Source organism: Oncorhynchus mykiss, chromosome 7 (assembly GCF_057628025.1).
Source record: "Oncorhynchus mykiss isolate SJ-2025 chromosome 7, ASM5762802v1, whole genome shotgun sequence".
NCBI lineage: Eukaryota > Metazoa > Chordata > Actinopteri > Salmoniformes > Salmonidae > Oncorhynchus > Oncorhynchus mykiss.
This window is the reverse complement of record NC_143028.1, coordinates 47,259,916-47,286,927: the sequence shown is the minus strand read 5'-3', so window position 1 is coordinate 47,286,927 and position 27,012 is coordinate 47,259,916. Positions and strand designations below refer to the sequence as shown.

The 27,012-nt window shown below is 42.1% G+C and overlaps 2 protein-coding genes and 1 long non-coding RNA gene across 7 annotated transcripts in view; 1 reads left to right on the top strand and 2 right to left on the bottom strand.

The window, feature by feature from the left end:
* Positions 1-13,581, bottom strand: part of LOC149982571 (uncharacterized) — a 28,463-nt gene extending 14,882 nt beyond the window's left edge. The window contains exon 1 of one of the 2 annotated variants that reach the window (XR_016497292.1): positions 13,467-13,581. This is a non-coding gene — a long non-coding RNA (uncharacterized LOC149982571). Of the gene's footprint in view, positions 1-13,459 lie in introns of both variants that reach the window. The other variant, XR_016497291.1, reaches the window with a different exon arrangement.
* Positions 1-22,860, bottom strand: part of glut1a (glucose transporter 1A) — a 59,271-nt gene extending 36,411 nt beyond the window's left edge. Inside the window, exon 1 of the mRNA XM_090239488.1 lies at positions 22,609-22,860. Coding sequence (XP_090095614.1) covers positions 22,609-22,692 — 84 coding nt within the window. The 5' untranslated portion in view covers positions 22,693-22,860. The remainder of the gene's footprint in view (positions 1-22,608) is intronic.
* A 2,307-nt stretch (positions 22,861-25,167) lies between these two features.
* Positions 25,168-27,012, top strand: part of LOC110527983 (polyhomeotic-like protein 2) — a 56,336-nt gene continuing 54,491 nt past the window's right edge. For 3 of the 4 annotated variants that reach the window (XM_090241157.1, XM_090241156.1, XM_090241155.1), the window contains exon 1: positions 25,169-25,349. The gene's annotated coding sequence lies outside the window, so the exon portion shown is untranslated. Of the gene's footprint in view, positions 25,350-27,012 lie in introns of all 4 variants that reach the window. The other variant, XM_021609659.3, reaches the window with a different exon arrangement.

Sequence of the window (27,012 nt, the reverse complement as noted above, 5' to 3'; positions counted from 1 at the left end):
GATAAACAGAGCAGCAGCTGCGTAAAACGAGGGGTTGGGTGTGGCACACAATGAAAATAGTCCAGGTAGCCATTTGATTACCTGTTCAGGAGTCTTATGGCATGGGGGTAAAAACTGTTGAGTCTTTTTGTCCTAGACTTGGCACTCTGGTATCGCTTGCCATGCGGTAGTAGAGAGAACAGTCTATGACTGGGGTGGCTGGGGTCTTTGACAATTTTTAGGGCCTTCCTCCGACACCGCCTGGTGTAGAAGTCCTGCATGGCAGGCAGCTTAGCCCCAGTGATGTACTGGGCCGTACACACTACCCTCTATAGTGCCTTGCGGTCAGAGGCCGAGCAATTTCCGCACCAGGCAGTGATGCAACCAGGATGCTCTCGATGTTGCAGCTGTAGAACCTTTTGAGGATCTAAGCACCCATGCCAAATCTTTTTCGTTTCCTGAGGGGGAATAGGCTTTGTCGTGCCTTCTTCACGACTGTCTTGGTGTGTTTGGACCATTCTAGATTGTTGTTGATGTGGACACCAAAGAACGTGAAGCTCTCAACCTGCTCCACTACAGCCCCGTCGATGAGAATGGGGGCGTGCTCTGTCCTCCTTTTCCTGTAGTCCACAATTATCTCCTTAGTCTTGGTTACTTTGAGGGATAGGTTGTTATTCTGGTACCACCAGGTCTCTGACCTCCTTCCTATAGGCTGTCTCTTCGTTGTCGGTGATCAGGCCTACCATTGTTGTGTCGTCTGCAAACTTAAGGATGGTGTTGGAGTCGTGCCTGGCCATGCAGTCGTGGGTGAACAGGGAGTACAGGAGGGGACTGAGCACGCACCCCTGGGGAGCTCCAGTGTTGAGGATCAGCATGGCAGATGTGTTGCTTCCTACCCTCACCACCTGGGGGGGGCCCGTCAGGAAGTCCAGGATCCAGTTGCAGAGGGAAGTGTTTAGTCCCAGGATCCTTAGCTTGGTGATGAGCTTTGAGGGTACTATGGTGTTAAACGCTGAGCTGTAGTCAATGAATAGCATTCTCACATAAGTGTTCCTTTTGTCCAGGTGGGAAAGGGCAGTGTGGAGTGCAATAGAGATTGTATCATCTGTGGATCTGTTTGGGCGGTATGCAAATTGGAGTGTGTCTAGGGTTTCTGGCATAATGGTGTTGATGTGAGCCATTACCAACCTTTCAAAGCACTTCATGGCTACGGGCGTGAGTGCTACGGGTCTGTAGTCATTTAGGCAGGTTGCCTTTGGGTTCTTGGGCACATGGACTATGGTGGTCTGCTTGAAACATGTTGGTATTACAGACTCAATCAGGGAAATGTCAATGAAGATGTCAGTGAAGACACCTGCTAGTTGGTCAGCACATGCCCGGGGACACGTCCTGGTAATCTGTCTGGCCCCGCAGCCTTGTGTATGTTGACCTGTTTAAAGGTCTTCTCACGTCGGCTACGGAAAGCGTGATCACACAGTCGTCCGAAAGATCTGATGCTCTCATGCATGCCTCAGTGTTGCTTGCCTCGAAGCGAACATAGAAGTGATTTAGCTCGTCTGGTAGGCTCGTGTCACTGGGCAGCTCGCGGCTGTGTTTCCCTTTGTAGTCTGTAATAATTTGCAAGCCCTGCCACATAAGACGAGCGTCGGAGCTGGTGTAGTATGATTCAATCTTAGCTCTGTATTGACGGTTTGCCTGTTTGATGCTTCATCGCACGGCATAGCAGGATTTCTTATAAGTTTCCGGGTTAGAGTCCCGCACCTTGAAAGCGGCAACTCTACCCTTTAGCTCAGTGCAAATGTTGCCTGTAATCCATGGCTTCTGGTTGAGGTATGTACGTACAGTCACTGTGGTGACAACGTCCTCAATGCACTTATTGATAAAGCCAGTGACTGATGTGGTGTACTCCTCAATGGCATCAGAAGAATCCCGGAACATGTTCCAGTCTGTGATAGCAAAACAGTCCTGTAGTTTAGTATCTGCTTCATCTGACCACTTTTTTATAGACCGAGTCACTGGTGCTTCCTGCTTTAATTTGTGCTTGTAAGCAGGAATCAGGAGGATAGAGTTGTGGTCGGATTTACCAAATGGAGGTCGAGGGAGAGCTTTGTATGTGTCTCTGTATGTGGAGTACAGGTGATCTAGAATTTGTTTCCCTCTGGTTGCACATTTAACATGTTGATAGAAATTTGGTAGAACTGATTTAAGTTTCCCTGCATTAAAGTTTCCGGCCACTAGGAGCGCCGCCTCTGGGTGAGTGGTTTCCTGTTTGCTTATTTCCTTATACAGCTGACTGAGTGAGGTCTTAGTGCCAGCATCTGTCTGCGGTCAGCCACGAAAAGTATAGCTGAAAACTCTAGGCAAGTAGTGTTGACTGATATTTATCACAATATACTCTACCTCAGGCTAGCTAAATCTAGAGACTTCCTTAGATTTCGTGCACCAGCTGTTGTTTACAAATATGCATAGACCACCCCCCCCTCGTGCTGTTCTATCTTGCCGGTGCAGCAAATATCCCGCTAGCTGAATATCCATGTCGTCATTCAGCCATGATTCCGTGAAACATAGTTATTACAGAATAACTACTATAAAAGCTGTACACATATTTGTTATGTTGTACTACACAATAAAAAACACTACAGTAGTACTAACTAAAATACTGAAGGCTAGTAAAAGCATAAAACACACCACTCCAATATAATGTAAAGTTGTTCCTAGTGTAACATTCAAAACCTTCCACACTTTATTTTTGCCTTAATTTAACTAGGCAAGTCAGTTAAGAACAAATTCTTAATGACAGCCTAGGAACAGTGGGTTAACTGCCTGTTCAGGGGCAGAACAACAGATTTGTACCTTGTCAGCTCGGGGATATGAACTTGCAACATTTTGGTTACTACTCCAACACTCTAACCACTAGGCTACCCTGCCACCCCAAATGAACTATTATGATTATGATCTAACCATAATCATTACTAAAGACAACATTCCTGTGAAGCAGGTTTAGACTGACACATATACTCTACCTGGAAACCCAAAATAGTTCTACCTGGAACCAAAAAGCGTTCTCCTATGGGGACAACCGCAGAACCCCTTTGGAACCCTTTTTCTAAGAGTGTAGAGGTGTGGCAGAATTGACTTGTGAATTATGCATGCATCAACTGTGCAGGTGTGTTCCACTCTTTTCACACCATTTTGATACAAAGTGATTTTCATAGCAGTTTACGAGAGCATTTTCGCTAACCCTAACCCTTTTCCTAACCTTAACCTCAGTCTCCTAACCTGCTACATTAATTATCCTAAACTGCTGGGTAAGTTCTCCTAACCTGCTACAATTATTCCTGGTGCGTGATGATTGACAGTGAACTTTATTTGAATTATTTGGCATGGTGTTCTCTCTGATTAGGTTGATGCTTTATGTAACACCTTAAAAAGCTCTCAAATTGGTCCTGTAAAATGGGACAGTTTTTTTCCTCTGGGGTCAAAGCATCATTGGAAATGGATCTACCTGAAAAGATTTTGGCATTTTTTAGGGAACATGTTTGTGCTCATTTTAAATGCCAAAATCTTGGCTGTATTCAATGGTGTGAATCATGCTATTCAACTACACAATGGATTCTACTCAATGGGGTAAGACATAGAAAGGTTTTTCTCAGATAGATGTGTCCATTAATGTCGTGTGTGTTGTAAATGACAAAAGCTGTAGGGTCGTTCCGCCAATTCGGTGTCTTTTTTGAGATGTGTAACTTGGTGAATTTTTAATTTTTAATTTCACCTAATTTTAACATTCTGTTAAATAAAGTAACAGGGTTGACCATAACAAGGGTTGAAGATTTCATCTTAAATCATCCTGTAACGGATGTTGTCTAGAGATAGAGAGGAGGACCAAGGTGCAGCGTGGTAAGTGTCCATAATTTAATGAAGCAAAATGAACACTGAACAAAAACAATAAACAACAAACAAACAACAAACAAATGTAAGGTGAATGACAAAACACTAAACAGGAAATAAACACCCACGAAACACAGGTTGAAAAAGGCTACCTAAGTATGATTCTCAATCAGAGACAACTAACGACACCTGCCTCTGATTGAGAACCATACTAGGCCAAACACAAAAACCAACATAGAAAAACAAACATAGACTGCCCACCCCAACTCACGCCCTGACCATACTAAAACAAAGACAAAAACAGAGGAACTAAGGTCAGAACGACACACATCCAAAGAAAAAGTTGTGAAATTTTGGGGTTTAACGGCTTAAAATCTTCCTGGAAGTCACAGAGAGTGCATGGAGGAACATGTCAAAATGCTGAATTCATATACAGTAATGAATATAATAATATATATATAATTCAAATATTTATTAATATAAAAATCTGATTAATTGAATTCTCCGTGTGGTCTATATTAACGACACTTCATTGAATATAACAGGCTTTTTAAATACAATATTGGTGCACAAATGTCTACTTAAAATATCAAAGGGTTGCAGAAGGCACTCCTTTCATGGAACGGCCCAGTCGTAGCTGGGTCGGTGTAGTTTTGCAACAGTAATCTGAATTCATGCCAGCTTCCTCACCACAGTAATAGGAGGGGAAACCATTGCCAGCCTTCAGTGACAATACAAATGGCCATTTTCTCTTGATAAGCAGCTTAGCAACCTTAGGACTTGTCTGAAAATGTGAGAGTGACCAATGTTATTCTCCTGACTGATGTGTAGATTATAAAGAGTGGTGCAAATTTTCACTTTGCAGAAACGTACATTATTTTTCTGCTTCTCTCTTATAGACCTGAAGAACTTTCTAAACTTGATGCCAGTATGAATAAGCCCAAAGAGTTTGTTGGACCACTCTCATTCCTGGCACTTGGCCACTTGGTCCCTTTCTTCCAACAGCGGTTAATGAGTTTGAGCTGGTGTGGACCAGAGAGGACCAGTAGAGTTTGGTAATTAAATGACTTGTGTGAGCATGGTATGAGGACCAATCCCCTCAGGATTTACCCACGGTCATCCTCTCACTCCACTCCACTCCACTCTCTTCCCCTTCTCCATTTCCTATCACTCTCTCAGCTGCTATCTGCCCATTAAGCTGGGACTGCCACTATGTCCAGTGGCCCTGCCATGGGGCATGTATGTGGCCGGCAGGCTGGAGGCCAGAGAGCGCCATTGGCTCTCCCTCTCAAAGTGCTGACACACTCCTTTCTCTGCAGGGCCTCTGGTCTCTCTGCCCTTAGTGCCACAGGGCCCCTAAGCCCACTGTGATTAAGGTGCCTGACCCATGTGGAAGGGGAAGGGATTTGGGGGGCTCTAAATGTGTTTAATCCCACAGTAATTAAACAGTAAGAAACAGTAGGGTCATTCAGAAATATGTGGGTTTCTATAAATGTATAACGTTCACATTCCCTTTTCCATTGTTAGAAATAGTCTCCTACTTATCTTTCTATAGAAGGGTGTGGTTGATTACATTCTTTCCCTCCATTCTGTATGTGTTGGTCACTATTTATTGATATCGATGCAGTTAGTAAGAATACTTTATCAGTGCCTGGAAACAATGGCACTATGCAGGGTCCCTTTAATGACATCTTTATATAAAAAGCAATGGTGTCAGTTTAATGTATGTGGTCAGCACTTAAGTTTGCAGGTTTCCATGGAGTTCCATGGGACTTGCTGTATACAAACCCATTAAACAAGAGGAATACCCTGGATACTGAGAGCAGCTAGTCTTTCTTGCCATAGTTACAATTGCAATCACTTCACTGCTGGCAATCGCCTCAAAAAGTATACAAACATCTGTAGTAGAGGGTTTATACCATGAACCATTAACTCTTAATTGATATATTGAATGTTATTTCTGGTTAGGAATGTAGAGGAGTGGACAAATATTTACACATATCAGCCCACAATGAAGCATGTTAATTAGAATTTAGAAAAAAATACCAGTCAGAATGGCCTGGGACTGGTCTATGAAAACTTTTTACATTCACACAAGTGTCCACACTCATATATATGGATTTGGTTGGACACATTCTTTGCTTATCCAAACAAATACCTGTAATTCTGACTTGAAGTGGAGTCCGAGAGCCCTACAATTGAGAATAATTCAAAACTGTGAACTCTTTATGAACACAGTGATAGTGTGCTATGAGAGGATTAACCTGTGAAGAAGAAAGAAGAAGAAAAGTCAGCTCAGCTCAGCTCAAAAATAAGCTCAGACACACATCACAGCTATTCAGACGCATGCCTCTGAAATCCCTTTCCCTCATTCATTATGTCCAATTAGGAAAACGTCACACGGCAGTTCCTCCTGGAACAGTGCAAAATAGAAAAACATACTGTCAACCACGATTAGAGGCGAGCCCCCTGTTTTCAAAAGTCATTGAAGCATCATTGAGCCTTGTAGGCCAAGCCAACACAGGGTAGGGTCTGGCTGCAGTGACCAGAGTTAGGATAGGTTCCTCTTCACAAGGCTCAGTCAGCTACTATGATGTTACTGTACTCTACTGTACTGCCTGTTGGCTGACCCTCCACCTACCAGGAAAATTGTAAAGTTTCATCTATTTAGGTAGCATTTTTTTGTTAAAACCAAATGTACCAAGATGTGACACAAGTCTATTTAATATGAAGGAATATTTATCCCCATGTAATAAATGTTACATATGATATCTATGGCTCTATGTGATTATCAAATGAAGAAGGTAGTGAAAACCCTGTAAGCTAGCTACCAGTTAACATTGTCTGAAAAGGGAAAGTGAGCCAGGCTATCACACACTGAGTCCCTTTGTCTACATGGAGGATGATGATGCATTATTAAAGCATTACAAGTGTGAGGCAGCGTGCGCCTGCCAGTACACTCAGGATCTAGCTGGTTTGGGCTCAAAGACACTTGAGGTTGAGCTGTCAGAGGCTGGGTCTCCGTGCTGTTGCTCTCATTTCTCTACTTCTCTCAGATGTGCAAATTACCTCCTACGTCCATTCTCATTCTTTCTCTGAGTCATGCAGTAGTGTAAACCTGGGCAGCCTCTGTCTCACTCTCTCTAAACCTGTCAACCCACAGAGGTTTAAATCTAACACTCGCTGACATAATATGGCTACAGAAGTGGTGCAGATTGGGGGTTGGAAAGGAATGCTAATTTGTACAGTGCCTTGCAGAAGTATTCATCCCCCTTGGTGTTTTTCCTATTTTGTTGCATTACAACCTGTAATTTAAGTGGATTTTTATTTGGATTTCATGTAATGGACATACACAAAATAGTCCAAATTGGTAAAGTGAAATGAAAAAAATTACTTGTTTCAAACAATAAAAATAAATAAAAAACGGAAAGTGGTGTGTGCATATGTATTCACCCCTTTGCTATGAAGCACCTAAATAAGATCTGGTGCAACCAATTACCTTCAGAAGTCACATAATTAGTTAGATTGCACACAGGTGGACTTTATTTAAGTGTCACATGATCTGTCACATGATCTCGGTATATATACACCTGTTCTGAAAGGCCCCAGAGTCTGCAACACCACCAAGCAAGCGGCACCATGAAGACCAAGGAGCGCTCCAAACAGGTCAGGGACAAAGTTGTGGAGAAGTATCTAATACTAACTAGTACTATTATTCAGAAAAATCTTTTTTTTTAACTAGTAATATTTTTTGTTGTTATTGCCTTGGATTGAATTAGGACATATCATGATCAATAAATGTCTCAAGTTTTTAAAAATATATATTTTTGGGATGGGACTGCAATTTGCATCACTTCTGTAGAATCACCCATATACAGCACTTAGTGGGAATAGACGCAGACATTAAAATGACACTATAAGCCTGGATCAGATTGGTGTGGCATCATGTAAGAAATGCCATGTTAACTTTTTTCTTTGGGAAGTGTCTCAGGTTTCTTGTAAGTTTCGGAAACAGGTGGCCCGCGGGCCAAAACCAGCCTGAGAGTGATTTATTTTGGCCCCCAAAGTAAAAAATAAAATAAATATAAACATTTTAGTTTTGGGTAAAAAAAAAAGACAGGAATTCAGCAACAACAAAAAATAATTTAGGAAATATGTTCCCAAGTATACCCACAAATAAAATAAGAGATATGTGATCGAGATCCACAGATGACGCAATCTCTATTGCACAACATACTGCCTTCATCCACCTGGACAAAACAAATACCTACAGAATGTAAGAATGCTGTTCATTGACTACAGCTCAACATTCAACACCATAGTCCCCTCCAAGCTCAGGACCCTGGCACTGAACTTCTCCCTCTGCAACTGGATCCTGGACTTACTGGTGGGCCACCTGCAGGCAGTGAGGGTATAGGAAACAACACATCTGCCACACTGATAATCAACATGGATGCCCCTCAGGGGTGTGTGTGCTAAGTCCCCTCCTGTACATCCTGTTCACCCACGACTGCGTGGTCGCGCACGACTCCAAAACCATCATCAAGTTTGCGGATGACACAACGGTGGTAGGACTGATCACCAATGACGATGAGGCAGCCTATAGGGAGGTGGTCAGACCTGGCAGTGTGGTGCCAGGACAACAACCTCTCCCTCAATGTCAGCAAGACAAAGGAGCAGATTGTGGACTACAGGATATGGAGGGGAAAGCATGCCCCCATCCACATCGATAGGCTATAGTGGAGCGGGCTGAGAAGTTCAAGTTGCTTGGTGTCAACATCGCTAAGGAATTAACATGGTCCACACACACCGACACAGTTGTGAAGAGGGCACAACACTGTCTCATCCCTCAGGAGGCTGAAAAATGTTGACATGGGCCGTCAGATCGTCAAAAAGTTCTACAGCTCCACGATTGAGAGCATCTTGACTGACGGCATCACTGCTTGGTATGACAAGTGTAAGGCACCTGACCGCAAGGCACTACAGAGGGTGGTGAGTACGGCCCAGTACATCACTGGACCGAGCTCCCTGCAATCCAGGACCTCGAAACCAGGCTGCGTCAAAGGAAGGCCCTAACGTTTTTCAAAGACTCCAGCCACCCAAGCCATAGACTGTTCTCTCTGCTATTGCATGGCAAGAGGTACCAGTGCACCAAGTCTGGAATCAACAGGACCCTGAAGAGCTTCTACTCCCAAGCCATAAGACTGCTAAATAGATCATCAAATGGCTACCCGGACTACCTGCACTGACCATTTGTTTTCACTAACTCTCTTGCACAGACTCTATGCACACACACCAGACTATGCACACACACCGGACTATACCCACACACTCAAACATACTTACACTGACACCCTAACAAACAAACACACACAACATGCACCCTGACGCCACACATACTCACACACATGTTCACACTCACCACATACTGTATGCTGCTGCTACTTTTGCTTATCTATCCTGTTGCCTAGTCACTCAGCCTGATCTCAGACTAGATGTTACATAATAAATGTAATTAGTATGGTTACATAAGACAGAAGGTTAAGGCAAACACAAAAGTAGGGTGGATGGATTGGTGTATGATGTAAATGTCTAGCAACCCAAAGGTTGCGTGTTTGAATCTCATCACGGACTACTTTAGCTAATTAGCAACTTTGCAACTATTTACTACTTTTTAGCTACTTTGCAACTACTTAATGTTAGCTAATCCTAACCGTAACCCTTTAACCTAACTCCAATCCTAACCTTAAACTCTAGCCTAGCTAATGTTAACCACCTAGCCAACATTAGCATTTTCCACCTAAAGTCAGCAACCCAAAAAAAGAAACGGCCCTTTTTCAGGACCTTGTCTTTCAAAGAGAATTCGTAAAAATCTAAATAACTTCACAGATCTTCATTGTAAAGGGTTTAAATACTGTTCCCATGCTTGTTTAATGAACCATAAACAATGAATGAACATGCACCTGTGGAACGGTCGTTATGACACTAACAGCTTACAGACAGTAGGCAATTAAGGTCACAATTATGAAAACTTAGGAGACTGAAGAGGCCTTTCTACTGACTGAAAAACACCAAAAGAAAGACATTCCTTAATAGGATGTCAGTGGGCGGAGCTGGGAGGGTCGTCAGCGAAATGGGATACACCTGGGTCCAGGTGTGTTCCGGATTTAAAAATACACCTTTTCCCAATTCAATGAGGAGACTCTCTCCATGCAGAAACACTGTTTGATTTTGGTTGTGGCATTTTTGTGGCTTGCTTTGGCATCTTGCAACACTCCTCATTATCACATCTATACACGCAACCACTCACTGACACTACTGATTACTGACTACACACACCATTGTTTATTTGTATATAGGTTAAAGGTTACCTCAGTTAATAAATATATCTTTGTTATTCCTTATCTCCACGTCTCCCTTTTTGTTACGGGCTTCAAGCCGGGTCGTGACACATATGAAATGTAACATGGAGTGTCCTGGCTTTACATTTACTATGTTATGTTTACTCCTGAGTCTAGGTTGCAGCAGTCACTTTGCCCCTACCTCAATTAGCATACTTTGTACCCTTGCACATCGACTCAGTACTTGTATTCCCTGTATAGCCATGTATAGCCATGTTATTTTTTCTTGCAATTTTTTCTTATTTTTTTTGCTATTTCTTATTCAATGTGTATTTACTCTCCCATGACAACAGTGTTTTTATCCCATGATATCCCATGACAACAGGATGCAGGACAGGGAGAGTACTGTAAACATTTATATCAAGCTAGCTAGTGAAATGTCAATGAATGTTTCATGTGTTTCGACCTGTCCCCAAATTAATATAGTTCAGAGTTCGTTTTGATATTTCAACCTACGTGTCTTGGATCACGTCTGGTGTGGATGTACAAAATCAACATGCGCACGTCTAGACAGCATGTACCCCTGCTCTAGAGTCTGCGCGGAATGGGCCAAACCACCACATCAAAGCCAACAGTTACAGCTCTGACGTAGCGTTCAGCCTGGGCGGTTCCTGTTCACTCGCCTCAGGTGAACTCATTGTTTGCATTCACAACACTCCCATTCCACTGAACCAGACGGAGCAGTGCTGCACATTATTATCATTTGTATTTGAGGATGAACATTGAGTATTTGTCCCTAATGGGCACTGTACATTTGACAGCACAATTCCTTTTTATTTGTATTGGATGTCGAGGGATTGTGTTAATGAATGCGTGCACTATGTAAGGTCATTCAAGCACACCTCAAATGAGGCAGACACCCCATCTCCTAATCTGCTCTTTGCAAAACTAGTGGGGCTTACAGCTCATGTTCAGGCCGGGGCCGAGGCTCAGACAAGGCCCAGAGTAGGACCCTGCGGATATGCCTGGAGAGTGAAAGGTTCTCACTGTTTGTGTGGCTGTCGAAAGGCCTAACAGGCAGCTACTACTAGAGGATAGACAGGATATACATTTTGGGAACAATTACTTATTTTACTATTGTTAATTGATGTTCTATAGTATGAAATGTACGGGATAGCACCACATCTGACAGCAAAGTGCTCTTTTACACACCAACTAGAATGTTGTTCTTTTCAAACCATTCCCATGAGAACACAGTGAAAACATTTGAAGCTTTGTACTAAATATACAAATATCCTTCCTCACAACACAGCCAAACTCCCTAAAAATACAAACATTCAGGAGGACACATTGAAGAAGTATGCAACAATGAAGAACAAACTGAGGATTTCTAGCACAAACATGGAAACTTTGGTCCGAGTGGCAACTCCAAAGCCCCTCCCAAGCCCTTTCATTCAGGAACATTCAGCATAAATAAATAATTTGAGGATAAACCAGAAAGACTGTCTATTCAGGAAACAACCACATATACTGTAGAGTGTGTTACTTTAGGAATTATCATTGTTCAAGATAACAATTAGCCATGTCCTTCCTACCATCTATTTTTAAACCCCTTTGAGGAAATCCAGACTGAATAACACTGAGAACTGCCTCACCCAGCAGAGAGGAATGTTTTTAGTCCTGAATTTTGTCAATATAGTATTTAGTCACAGGTGAATATATATAGTGTTTATGTTTTTCAGCTGGCCAAGGAAGCATGCAAAGCTGTTTGATTCTTATTATTGCATCTTTGCTCACACAAAGCCACAAAGCCACACACACATGACATGGTCTTTGTCCTTCGTTGCTTTCCTTCCTTTTTTTGCTTTCTAAAGGGTCATTCTTATTTTGATCTTTTGAATGTCTTTTGCAAAACAGCAACATTGGTACTACTTTATGAATCCAACAAATACATAGTTAAAACGAGTCCAGTTTTTACTTGGTTTAAGTGGACTCCAGTGCGAGTTTCATGGATGACACTATATGGATGTTGACCTTACAGTATGTTGTCTTTTTTTTTCAGTAACGCATTCTTGCAGTGAATCTATCAGTCAATGAAAGATTCCTTTTGAGAATTAGAACTCACTGGGCCCAACAAGCCATGCCCTCTATGTCAGTATGACCAAGATGAAATCTGTGGTCAGAAGCTGTTTGTAACATATGGACCAAGACACAAGTCCAAGGTCCTTAACCAAAGTATGAACAGCAACAGACAGATTTTTTTTTATCTGATCAAACCAAAGAAATGTTGCTCAAATTAACATTAACAGTTTTTCTTCCTATTAAAAGTAACCAATTTCAGCCTCCCGGGTGGCGCAGTGGTTAAGGGCGCTGTACTGCGCCAGCTGTGCCATCAGAGTCCCTGGGTTCTTGCCCAGGCTCTGTCGTAACCGGCCGCGACCGGGAGGTCCGTGGGGCGACGCACAATTGGCCTAGCGTCGTCCGGGTTAGGGAGGGATTGGTCGGCAGGGATGTCCTTGTCTCATCGCGCACCAGCGACTCCTGTGGCGGGCCGGGCGCAGTGCGCGCTAACCAAGGTTGCCGGGTGCACGGTGTAGCCTCCGACACATTGGTGCGGCTGGCTTCCGGGTTGGATGCGCGCTGTGTTAAGAAGCAGTACGGCTGGTTGGGTTGTGTATCGGAGGACTCATGACATTCAGCCTTCGTCTCTCCCGAGCCCGTACTGGAGTTGTAGCTACTACAACAATTGGATACCACGAAATTGGGGAGAAAAAAGGGGTAAAATTCAAAAAAAAAAAAAAAAAGTAACCAATTTCCATGTAACTTTTGCCATACAGGAATCACATCTGGATACATCTGGATATCTGGATCTGGATACATTATTTAATAGACGGTGACCTCTGAGTTCTTCTGGACTGGGGATGACGGTAGTACAATAAAGTAGTGTAGTGTAATAGTCTGAAGTAGTTTCTGTTAGTCCTTTTGTCCTTTGGTAACCTCTCAGACTGTCCACCCACTGTCCATCCCCTAACATTGGCATTTCAAACACTTTGTGTCCTGCCAGAAGACCTCACACCTAGCTGACTAAACTCAACTTCACGGTGAAGGAAGTTTCTGATGAACTCCACCAACAACGTTGAGTAGAAACCAGGCTTTGTGGAATTCAGGTCTGACTACATCGATTCGACAAAGGTTAATACTTTAAAAAAAATATATATATATATATATATATATATATATGAAACACGTACCTCGTACCTATGTTTGTCCTCTGTAGCTGCATGCCTATCTTTGTTTGCTGAAATCAATACTTTTTCAATCACCAACTCGTTGCTCGTTTCTGTTTCTCGAAAATGGCAACTCGGCGAGAATGTGCATGTGCCTAGGTCTCCAAATGCTCATTGTCCAATCAAATCACACAATCTAAGCCTAGGTCATCTGAGATTCAGTTGGCACATGCACATTCTGCAGATTTGCCATTTTTGGGAGTCTTTGAAGAATTGACCATGTGTGAATTGATATAGTCAGAGCTGAGTTCCACAAAGCCTGGTCTTTGCTCAACTCCATTGGTGTGGTTCAGCAGAAACATTGTTCACCATGGAGTTGAGTTTAGTCAGATACCTCACACCCAGCTTTCACAAAGCTCCCAGCCAACACAGTGCCTCCTCTAGCTAAGCTGTCTTTACAGCCAAAGCCCAAAGGGCCATCTTTTACAGGCACAATGATTGATTGTTTGTCATGTACTGTGTAGTGGTAGTCCTCAGCTGCCATGCAACTTCAAACCTTAGTGTCGTGAAATAATATAATGTTGTGATGTTACTCAAACTGTTGATCATTTTCTTGATAGAATACAGAGCCCTGTCATGTCCATAATCATCATTACTTATTGTCATCATCATAATTACATTCATCATCATCCAGTTTGGTAGCTAACAACATTGCAGTAACATGTTGTTACATATAATGTAGTAATTGCGTTGTAATAGCATAGTGATAGCAGTTTTGATACATTGTATATTTACAGGCTCTATGACCTGGCCATGTAGCTGGACATTCAGTAGCAACCTTGACCCTCCATGCCAGACAAGATTACTGTCTGCAACACATTACCAGGTGAGAGCAGGAGCTTACTCTGGGGTAACCTGCAGAGCCAAAATAGATATGCTATGAGGACAGCACTACCCTCTGTGATATGTGACACATTTTTAGTTTGATGGGTGATGCACAGTGACCAACAGAAATGTCAAACTGACTGGCACGGTCAGAGTGGAATTCTGACTAGCAGAGCTCACAGTGAGTTCAGGCCAAATGTTTTTACCCGCCCATATCAACTTCTGTTACAGTTGTAACCTATACTAACCAGTCAAATCTGTCTGGTATGTACTATACATACAGGGCATTATTTCTGCTTTCATACCAAACAATTATCTTATTACAGGAATGCAATCCTTGTCCCTCATCATTGACTCTCTCCTATCAACACAGTGTAGGGCTGTACTTTGTTTCCGGATTCTTACGCTACCACAGAAATATTGTTTCATGAATTTCTCCAACTTTTCTTTTGTCACGCTGATCTCTTTGACACTCATTCAATAAAACATGCATCACTCATGCGTCACCCTTTAGCTACTGCGCTATAATACAAGGGACTGCAAAATCGAAGTTGAAAGATATTCACTTTAAAGTAAGAAGTTCCATTAAACTAACAAGTTCCTAAAAGGCTCAAAGACACTTGAGGTTGAGCTGTCAGAGGCTGGGTCTCCGTGCTGTTGCTCTCATTTCTCTACTTCTCTCAGATGTGCAAATTACCTCCTACGTCCATTCTCATTTTTTCTCTGAGTCATGCAGTAGTGTAAACCTGGGCAGCCTCTGTCTCACTCTCTCTAAACCTGTCAACCCACAGAGGTTTAAATCTAACACTCGCTGACATTATATGGCTACAGAAGTGGTGCAGATTGGGGGTTGGAAAGGAATGCTCATTTGTACAGTGCCTTGTATTCATCCCCCTTGGTGTGTTTCCTATTTTGTTGCATTACAACCTGTAATTTAAGTGGATTTTTATTTGGATTTCATGTAATGGACATACACAAAATAGTCCAAATTGGTAAAGTGAAATGAAAAAAATTACTTGTTTCAAACAATAAAAATAAATAAAAAACGGAAAGTGGTGTGTGCATATGTATTCACCCCCTTTGCTATGAAGCACCTAAATAAGATCTGGTGCAACCAATTACCTTCAGAAGTCACATAATTAGTTAGATTGCACACAGGTGGACTTTATTTAAGTGTCACATGATCTGTCACATGATCTCGGTATATATACACCTGTTCTGAAAGGCCCCAGAGTCTGCAACACCACCAAGCAAGCGGCACCATGAAGACCAAGGAGCGCTCCAAACAGGTCAGGGACAAAGTTGTGGAGAAGTATCTAATACTAACTAGTACTATTATTCAGAAAAATCTTTTTTTTTAACTAGTAATATTTTTTGTTGTTATTGCCTTGGATTGAATTAGGACATATCATGATCAATAAATGTCTCAAGTTTTTAAAAATATATATTTTTGGGATGGGACTGCAATTTGCATCACTTCTGTAGAATCACCCATATACAGCACTTAGTGGGAATAGACGCAGACATTAAAATGACACTATAAGCCTGGATCAGATTGGTGTGGCATCATGTAAGAAATGCCATGTTAACTTTTTTCTTTGGGAAGTGTCTCAGGTTTCTTGTAAGTTTCGGAAACAGGTGGCCCGCGGGCCAAAACCAGCCTGAGAGTGATTTATTTTGGCCCCCAAAGTAAAAAATAAAATAAATATAAACATTTTAGTTTTGGGTAAAAAAAAAAAAGACGAATTCAGTAACAACAAAAAATAATTTAGGAAATATGTTCCCAAGTATACCCACAAATAAAATAAGAGATATGTGATCGAGATCCACAGATGACGCAATCTCTATTGCACAACATACTGCCTTCATCCACCTGGACAAAACAAATACCTACAGAATGTAAGAATGCTGTTCATTGACTACAGCTCAGCATTCAACACCATAGTCCCCTCCAAGCTCAGGACCCTGGCACTGAACTTCTCCCTCTGCAACTGGATCCTGGACTTACTGGTGGGCCACCTGCAGGCAGTGAGGGTATAGGAAACAACACATCTGCCACACTGATAATCAACATGGATGCCCCTCAGGGGTGTGTGTGCTTAGTCCCCTCCTGTACATCCTGTTCACCCACGACTGCGTGGTCGCGCACGACTCCAAAACCATCATCAAGTTTGCGGATGACACAACGGTGGTAGGACTGATCACCAATGACGATGAGGCAGCCTATAGGGAGGTGGTCAGACCTGGCAGTGTGGTGCCAGGACAACAACCTCTCCCTCAGTGTCAGCAAGACAAAGGAGCAGATTGTGGACTACAGGATATGGAGGGGAAAGCATGCCCCCATCCACATCGATAGGCTATAGTGGAGCGGGCTGAGAAGTTCAAGTTGCTTGGTGTCAACATCGCTAAGGAATTAACATGGTCCACACACACCGACACAGTTGTGAAGAGGGCACAACACTGTCTCATCCCTCAGGAGGCTGAAAAATGTTGACATGGGCCGTCAGATCGTCAAAAAGTTCTACAGCTCCACGATTGAGAGCATCTTGACTGACGGCATCACTGCTTGGTATGACAAGTGTAAGGCACCTGACCGCAAGGCACTACAGAGGGTGGTGAGTACGGCCCAGTACATCACTGGACCGAGCTCCCTGCAATCCAGGACCTCGAAACCAGGCTGCGTCAAAGGAAGGCCCTAACGTTTTTCAAAGACTCCAGCCACCCAAGCCATAGACTGTTCTCTCTGCTATTGCATGGCAAGAGGTACCAGTGCACCAAGTCTGGAATCAACAGGACCCTGAAGAGCTTCTAATCCCAAGCCATAAGACTGCTAAACAAGACTGCTAAATAGATCATCAAATGGCTACCCGGACTACCTGCACTGACCATTTGTTTTCACTAACTCTCTTGCACAGACTCTATGCACACACACCAGACTATGCACACACACCGGACTATACCCACACACTCAAACATACTTACACTGACACCCTAACAAACAAACACACACAACATGCACCCTGACGCCACACATACTCACACACATGTTCACACTCACCACATACTGTATGCTGCTGCTACTTTTGCTTATCTATCCTGTTGCCTAGTCACTCAGCCTGATCTCAGACTAGATGTTACATAATAAATGTAATTAGTATGGTTACATAAGACAGAAGGTTAAGGCAAACACAAAAGTAGGGTGGATGGATTGGTGTATGATGTAAATGTCTAGCAACCCAAAGGTTGCGTGTTTGAATCTCATCACGGACTACTTTAGCTAATTAGCAACTTTGCAACTATTTACTACTTTTTAGCTACTTTGCAACTACTTAATGTTAGCTAATCCTAACCGTAACCCTTTAACCTAACTCCAATCCTAACCTTAAACTCTAGCCTAGCTAATGTTAACCACCTAGCCAACATTAGCATTTTCCACCTAAAGTCAGCAACCCAAAAAAAGAAACGGCCCTTTTTCAGGACCTTGTCTTTCAAAGAGAATTCGTAAAAATCTAAATAACTTCACAGATCTTCATTGTAAAGGGTTTAAATACTGTTCCCATGCTTGTTTAATGAACCATAAACAATGAATGAACATGCACCTGTGGAACGGTCGTTATGACACTAACAGCTTACAGACAGTAGGCAATTAAGGTCACAATTATGAAAACTTAGGAGACTGAAGAGGCCTTTCTACTGACTGAAAAACACCAAAAGAAAGACATTCCTTAATAGGATGTCAGTGGGCGGAGCTGGGAGGGTCGTCAGCGAAATGGGATACACCTGGGTCCAGGTGTGTTCCGGATTTAAAAATACACCTTTTCCCCATTCAATGAGGAGACTCTCTCCATGCAGAAACACTGTTTGATTTTGGTTGTGGCATTTTTGTGGCTTGCTTTGGCATCTTGCAACACTCCTCATTATCACATCTATACACGCAACCACTCACTGACACTACTGATTACTGACTACACACACCATTGTTTATTTGTATATAGGTTAAAGGTTACCTCAGTTAATAAATATATCTTTGTTATTCCTTATCTCCACGTCTCCCTTTTTGTTACGGGCTTCAAGCCGGGTCGTGACACATATGAAATGTAACATGGAGTGTCCTGGCTTTACATTTACTATGTTATGTTTACTCCTGAGTCTAGGTTGCAGCAGTCACTTTGCCCCTACCTCAATTAGCATACTTTGTACCCTTGCACATCGACTGAGTACTTGTATTCCCTGTATAGCCATGTATAGCCATGTTATTTTTTCTTGCAATTTTTTCTTATTTTTTTTGCTATTTCTTATTCAATGTGTATTTACTCTCCCATGACAACAGTGTTTTTATCCCATGATATCCCATGACAACAGGATGCAGGACAGGGAGAGTACTGTAAACATTTATATCAAGCTAGCTAGTGAAATGTCAATGAATGTTTCATGTGTTTCGACCTGTCCCCAAATTAATATAGTTCAGAGTTCGTTTTGATATTTCAACCTATGTGTCTTGGATCACGTCTGGTGTGGATGTACAAAATCAACATGCGCACGTCTAGACAGCATGTACCCCTGCTCTAGAGTCTGCGCGGAATGGGCCAAACCACCACATCAAAGCCAACAGTTACAGCTCTGACGTAGCGTTCAGCCTGGGCGGTTCCTGTTCACTCGCCTCAGGTGAACTCATTGTTTGCATTCACAACACTCCCATTCCACTGAACCAGACGGAGCAGTGCTGCACATTATTATCATTTGTATTTGAGGATGAACATTGAGTATTTGTCCCTAATGGGCACTGTACATTTGACAGCACAATTCCTTTTTATTTGTATTGGATGTCGAGGGATTGTGTTAATGAATGCGTGCACTATGTAAGGTCATTCAAGCACACCTCAAATGAGGCAGACACCCCATCTCCTAATCTGCTCTTTGCAAAACTAGTGGGGCTTACAGCTCATGTTCAGGCCAGGGCTGAGGCTCAGACAAGGCCCAGAGTAGGACCCTGCGGATATGCCTGGAGAGTGAAAGGTTCTCACTGTTTGTGTGGCTGTCGAAAGGCCTAACAGGCAGCTACTACTAGAGGATAGACAGGATATACATTTTGGGAACAATTACTTATTTTACTATTGTTAATTGATGTTCTATAGTATGAAATGTACGGGATAGCACCACATCTGACAGCAAAGTGCTCTTTTACACACCAACTAGAACGTTGTTCTTTTCAAACCATTCCCATGAGAACACAGTGAAAACATTTGAAGCTTTGTACTAAATATATAAATATCCTTCCTCACAACACAGCCAAACTCCCTAAAAATACAAACATTCAGGAGGACACATTGAAGAAGTATGCAACAATGAAGAACAAACTGAGGATTTCTAGCACAAACACGGAAACTTAGGTCCGAGTGGCAACTCCAAAGCCCCTCCCAAGCCCTTTCATTCAGGAACATTCAGGAACATTCAGCATAAATAAATAATTTGAGGATAAACCAGAAAGACTGTCTATTCAGGAAACAACCACATATATTGTAGAGTGTGTTACTTTAGGAATTATCATTGTTCAAGATAACAATTAGCCATGTCCTGCCTACCATCTATTTTTAAACCCCTTTGAGGAAATCCAGACTGAATAACACTGAGAACTGCCTCACCCAGCAGAGAGGAATGTTTTTAGTCCTGAATTTTGTCAATATAGTATTTAGTCACAGGTGAATATATAGTGTTTGTTTTTCAGCTGGCCAAGGAAGCATGCAAAGCTGTTTGATTCTTATTATTGCATCTTTGCTCACACAAAGCCACAAAGCCACATGGTCTTTGTCCTTCGTTGCTTCCCTTCCTTTTTTTGCTTTCTAAAGGGTCATTCTTATTTTGATCTTTTGAATGTCTTTTGCAAAACAGCAACATTGGTACTACTTTATGAATCCAACAAATACATAGTTAAAACGAGTCCAGTTTTTACTTGGTTTAAGTGGACTCCAGTGCGAGTTTCATGGATGACACTATATGGATGTTGACCTTACAGTATGTTGTCTTTTTTTTTTTCAGTAACGCATTCTTGCAGTGAATCTATCAGTCAATGAAAGATTCCTTTTGAGAATTAGAACTCACTGGGCCCAACAAGCCATGCCCTCTATGTCAGTATGACCAAGATGAAATCTGTGGTCAGAAGCTGTTTGTAACATATTGGCTCCCCCTTGTGGACCAAGACACAAGTCCAAGGTCCTTAACCAAAGTATGAACAGCAACAGACAGACTTATTTTATCTGACCAATCCAAAGACATGTTGCTCAAATGAACATTAACAGTTTTTCTTCCTATTAAAAGTAACCAATTTCCATGTAACTTTTGCCATACAGGAATAATAGTCACATCTGGATACATTATTTAATAGACGGTGACCTCTGAGTTCTTCTGGATTTGGGATGACGGTAGTACAATAAAGTAGTATAGCGTAGTGTAATAGTCTAGTGAAGTAGTATCTGTTTGTCCTTTGGTAACCTCTCAGACTGTCCACCCACTGTCCATCCCCTAACATTGGCATTTCAAACACTTTGTGTCCTGCTAGAAGACCTCACACCTAGCTGACTAAACTCAACTTCACGGTGAAGGAAGTTTCTGATGAACTCCACCAACAACGTTGAGTAGAAACCAGGCTTTGTGGAATTCAGGTCCGACTACATTGATTCGACCAAGGTTAATACTTTAAAAAATATATATATATGAAACACGTACCTCGTACCTATGTTTGTCCTCTGTAGCTGCATGCCTATCTTTGTTTGCTGAAATCAATACTTTTTCAATCACCAACTCGTTGCTCGTTTCTGTTTCTCGAAAATGGCAACTCAGCGAGAATGTGCATGTGCCTAGGTCTCCAAATGCTCATTGTCCAATCAAATCACACAATCTAAGCCTACGTCATCTGAGATTCAGTTGGCACATGCACATTCTGCAGATTTGCCATTTTTGGGAGTCTTTGAAGAATTGACCATGTGTGAATTGATATAGTCAGAGCTGAGTTCCACAAAGCCTGGTCTTTGCTCAACTCCATTGGTGTGGTTCAGCAGAAACATTGTTCACCATGGAGTTGAGTTTAGTCAGATACCTCACACCCAGCTTTCACAAAGCTCCCAGCCAACACAGTGCCACCTCTAGCTAAGCTGTCTTTACAGCCAAAGCCCAAAGGGCCATCTTTTACAGGCACAATGATTGATTGTTTGTCATGTACTGTGTAGTGGTAGTCCTCAGCTGCCATGCAACTTCAAACCTTAGTGTCGTGAAATAATATAATGTTGTGATGTTACTCAAACTGTTGATCATTTTCTTGATAGAATACAGAGCCCTGTCATGTCCATAATCATCATTACTTATTGTCATCATCATAATTACATTCATCATCATCCAGTTTGGTAGCTAACAACATTGCAGTAACATGTTGTTACATATAATTTAGTAATTGCGTTGTAATAGCATAGTGATAGCAGTTTTGATACATTGTATATTTACAGGCTCTATGACCTGGCCATGTAGCTGGACATTCAGTAGCAACCTTGACCCTCCATGCCAGACAAGATTACTGTCTGCAACACATTACCAGGTGAGAGCAGGAGCTTACTCTGGGGTAACCTGCAGAGCCAAAATAGATATGCTATGAGGACAGCACTACCCTCTGTGATATGTGACACATTTTTAGTTTGATGGGTGATGCACAGTGACCAACAGAAATGTCAAACTGACTGGCACGGTCAGAGTGGAATTCTGACTAGCAGAGCTCACAGTGAGTTCAGGCCAAATGTTTTTACCCGCCCATATCAACTTCTGTTACAGTTGTAACCTATACTAACCAGTCAAATCTGTCTGGTATGTACTATACATACAGGGCATTATTTCTGCTTTCATACCAAACAATTATCTTATTACAGGAATGCAATCCTTGTCCCTCATCATTGACTCTCTCCTATCAACACAGTGTAGGGCTGTACTTTGTTTCCGGATTCTTACGCTACCACAGAAATATTGTTTAATGAATTTCTCCAACTTTTCTTTTGTCACGCTGATCTCTTTGACACTCATTCAATAAAACATGCATCACTCATGCGTCACCCTTTAGCTACTGCGCCATAATACAAGGGACTGCAAAATCGAAGTTGAAAGATATTCACTTTAAAGTAACAAGTTCCATTAAACTAACAAGTTCCTAAAAGTCTATCTACCCTATATTGGAATATAAGTAGCCAACATTGACAAAAGTAAAAGTATAAATGGCCTACCATTGCACATTGAAATAAGGAGGCTCTTACCTCAGTAACATATGGCCCCTTCATCAAGGCTGTTTTCTCGGTGGAGATGATCTGCATCTGTTTAACCCCATTGATAACAGTCATCCTCAAGTCTCTGTTACCATAACAATAAATACAACAGAAAGACCATCTGTTATAGGAGAATACAGAAACAGACTTCTGAATCTATGATCCTGGTGGCAAAAGAGAGACAAAGAGAGGAAAAAGAAAGTTAGCGACTGTCAGTCAGTCCCAGCCTTCCACAGATGACTCACTTATCTACACGAGTCCCTCTTTTTCTCCCCTCTTCTCATCACCTGACGCACTAATGCTATGAAGCTGTTAGCTTTTCAGGGAGACCGCCAGCCCATCATGGGGTTTCAGCCATTTTCACTATATACAAGGCCATTCAGTGAACATGTGGCAGTAAGTATCTCAGGTTTATGAATTGAAATAACAACTAGGCCACCTCTCAAATCTGTGAGAGCAGACTGAAGATAGTGTGCCTCTGTGATGGTATCTTATGACTTCATAGCTCAAGCTATGAAGTCTTAAAATGCCATCTCTGAGGCACACTATCTTCAGACATTTTTATCACATTTTGTTTGTATTATGCTGATTTTTATTTCTGCTTTTGGTTGGTTATGTGTTCCATGTAGATTGAATGTAATCATTGTAGAGATAGGGTACCACATCCTGATTAATGCAGCTTATTTTTCCACCAGCAGGTGGCTGTATTATTTTGATTACAGAGAAGTGTGATACTTGCTGCAGCTCATTCCATATGCAATGAGTCCATTCTCTACGAACTCCTCACATCTGGTCAACAACAGTACCACAACACAGAATCTGTTTTATTTATAAATGTTTTATTATTATAACATGTTATTCCAACTCTTCTACTCACAACAGTATATATAAATACATCCATGTCGGCTTAGTTTCAGATCTAGGACGACAAATATATTCCTATATACGGGTAGCAGTTGTTGTTCAGGGTTAACTGCCTCGCTCAAGGGCAGAACAGCAGATTTCTTTCACCTTGCCGGCTCAGGGTTTTGAACCAGAGACCTTTCGGTTACTGGCCCAACGCTCTTAACCGCTAGGCTACATGCCACTGAGGGAGCCATCATTAATATTTCATTATGATTCTCATGAATAATACACACTCCATTATTGTTCATGATATGGTGTAAACATGAGTTTTGAGACTCACTCTAGTCAGCCAGAATGGTGTATTGAACACACCTCATCATGGTTCATTTGAGATACTGTATTCTATTGCATTATCCTGCTGCCTGACTTTTCAGCTCATAATAACAGGTCTTTTGGGAATAACCAAGTTACTGGAATGTCCCGTCTATGAAGGTTCTGGGAGCTGGGTATCAAGGGGCTATGAAAGAGCAGATAATTAACTCATGGTCCAACCAAATAAGTCATATTCTGATAAATGATTCAGCATTTGCAAGCCAATGAATACACTTCATCCTCGTGTTACAGGAAACACAATAGGGTCTCCCTGAAACATTAGCAATTCATCTAGTCTATGTCCATATTATTATCATAGGTCAACATTTTGCCTCAGCCCCATGATTCAAAGTTGGTGGATAAGGCTTTGATGTATTTTTAAGAAAGGTAGAAAATGACATCTTTAGAACATTTTAGATTTTTAAGAAATAGCCTGTCTGTCCCTTGGAGATGTAACACACAAGCACAATGATCATGTACAATACTTGCTGTTCTGAAGCTGACTGTAATACATGTTACTTTTAGCAGTAGCTGGCATGAGGGAGGGTGATGAATATAACATTAGATTCAGAAATGTTGTTTGGGTTAATGAGAGAAATTATGGAGAATCTGGCAACTGTTCAAGCTCACTGAGGCTTTAAATAGGTGTCTGCCTGTACACAGCCCCCTGAGGTCAAGGATAAGGTTCTGTGCCACACATGCCCCATAATGAGGTTTCCCAAAATAAATGACATTTTATGGCACCATATGGACCATTACATCTGTGACCAATCAACATTGCCCCAGAGCCACAGAGCCTAGTGCATTTTCATGCACTGTATTTATGATAGCCCTGACATTTGAATACATTTGCATGCATTGCAGCCCCTACCCTCTGACATATAACATGGGGTTCCAACCCTTCCCCCACCCCTGAATTCTACCTTGGACTAGTATTGCCATAATTTAGTGGAAGACAATAACAGTTCGCATGTAATTGTGGTTTTATATGATCATTTTGAAAATGCCAATTTTGACTTATTTTTTTCAGAATTGATGCTGACCTCAGATGAGATATTTAACAATGCAACATTCTTTTCTTTTTTGCTCTCCCTTTCTTTTTGATCATACGGTATTTGCAAACACTGCGCTGTCTACATAGCTACCAATTTAAAGGCATGAGCCAATAAAAACCGGACAAGGGTTAAATCCCTATGTGTTGCTATGGAGACCATGACAGGTTCCGTAGTACGGATTTGACAGGCGCATGGAAGGGTACCGGAGGGACCGGGTCTGAAAGGGAAGGGGGAGTGCCAAAGAGGTACACGTTCTGTCCATTGGGTGAATACATGTCACATGTTCTATTTCGGAACGCTAATGCATAGTTTTTTTTCCTCACACCCCTGTTCCTCCACTCTCGCTGGTTTATTCCAAGTGTATCGTATTCAACAATATCCAATAATGGTGTAGCTAGAATAGCAGGAAAGAAGCACGAAAGTATTTCCAAGCAGGGAAGTACAAGGCCTTCGTGGAAGGTATGGCAACAACATTTTATTTCGTTATGAAAGGCCGTTCTTGGCCTCGGTCTTCTAGTTGTTCTTCTGCGGTCAATGACCGTGTTAGTCTGAGCATGTGCATGCTAGTCGTGAGGGACCTTTTTTGAGCTGACAGCAACCTTCCGTGTCTGACTGACAGAGCTGGCTGGCTAGCTACTAGCTAGACAAGAGGAACTTCAGTGCATGCGTGCAATAAACAGGAACACACATCAGTTAGAAGGCCTACACGGAACTATTTTGTGGATTAGATTAAAAAATGAATTGGTTTTTAAAAACAGATGCAAGGATCAGTTAGCTGGTGCTCAGCTCTTGCATGCTCATTTGCATGGGCTGCACACCTACGAACACAGCGCTTCCCTCCCTGGACACTTTTGGGGGGGATAGGTCGGTGCCTTTTGAGACCGTGTCCCTTGAGTCACAAGGTCGCGAGGGGGAAGGGTTGGTTATTTTGACAAGTGCAGCATGTCTGAACTAGAGGCCTTAACGGGTCCAAAACGTTGGACCCGTTGCGAAATGGACCTGGGGCTTTCCCATCTGGACTCCATATGCATAAATGTATAATTTTTTAATATAGAGACCTGTTCCTGAACGGACCCAAGGACTACCAGACCTGGTCAGAGCCGTTTCGATCCAAGTGAGGGAAGCAGCAGAAAAGTCAATTTTGAAGATGGTTTATTAACTGGAGTTGTTAAAGCATGAGGCAGAGCAAGGTGGCGCTCTTAGCAGGGGCTGTGCTGTGTGTAGGCTACTGTGAGTGTGAGCAAGTGACACTGGGAGGAGAGAGGGAGCGAAGGTAACAAACCAAGCCAACTTGCGCCATAGTAGACTAATAGCTGCCTTAGCTAGGTTATGTGTCATCCAATATGATTAACATTACTACTGGCCTTGCCTGCATGAAACCGGGAGAAGCGAGTTAAGCTAGCTAGCTAGGCTAATTGAGGCTGCATGCGCATTCTCGTTTTACAGTTACAAACCACATCTCCATTCAGAATATAAAGTAGCAGCCTACCTGTTGGCTCTTGGTCATTGTAGCCTATCCTTCTTTAATTAACTGATTAGATATCTTCTAACTTTTGCCCCACATGGAGGCTCTATGACTGTAGCCTATTGCTGCTTTGGTAACTTATGATTGACCAACAACAAGCAGCAGCATAAATTATTTTCTTTCCTTCTTGCTGAAGTCATGTTCGGATCTGTATTGGTACTTCCGGACAAGTCAGTTAAAATTACACATTCCCGTGACCGGTGACAATCAGATCTGACCGTGACATTATTTCAAATTCTGGATCCAGACCCTTATGGGTCTTGAGTGTTTGGGTACAGGTGGATCTGTGTAGACCTCTAGTCTGAATGTTCATTGTTGTAACAGGCTAGTTATAGTGTCCTTGGCTCTTTCAGTGACCCAAATGAGACCAACAAGGTAGGCTACATGACTACCCGACAACTCCGTTCAATGTGTATGTTTGTGTATGTGCATATTACATACTGTGCCTTCAGAAAGCATTCATACCCTTTGACTTATTCCACTTTTTTTTTTTTACAGCCTGAAATCAAAATGGACTAAATATATTTTCTCACCCATTAACACACTATATTTGCATGTTACATATTTTTGTATTTATTCTTACAACTCTGTCAAGTT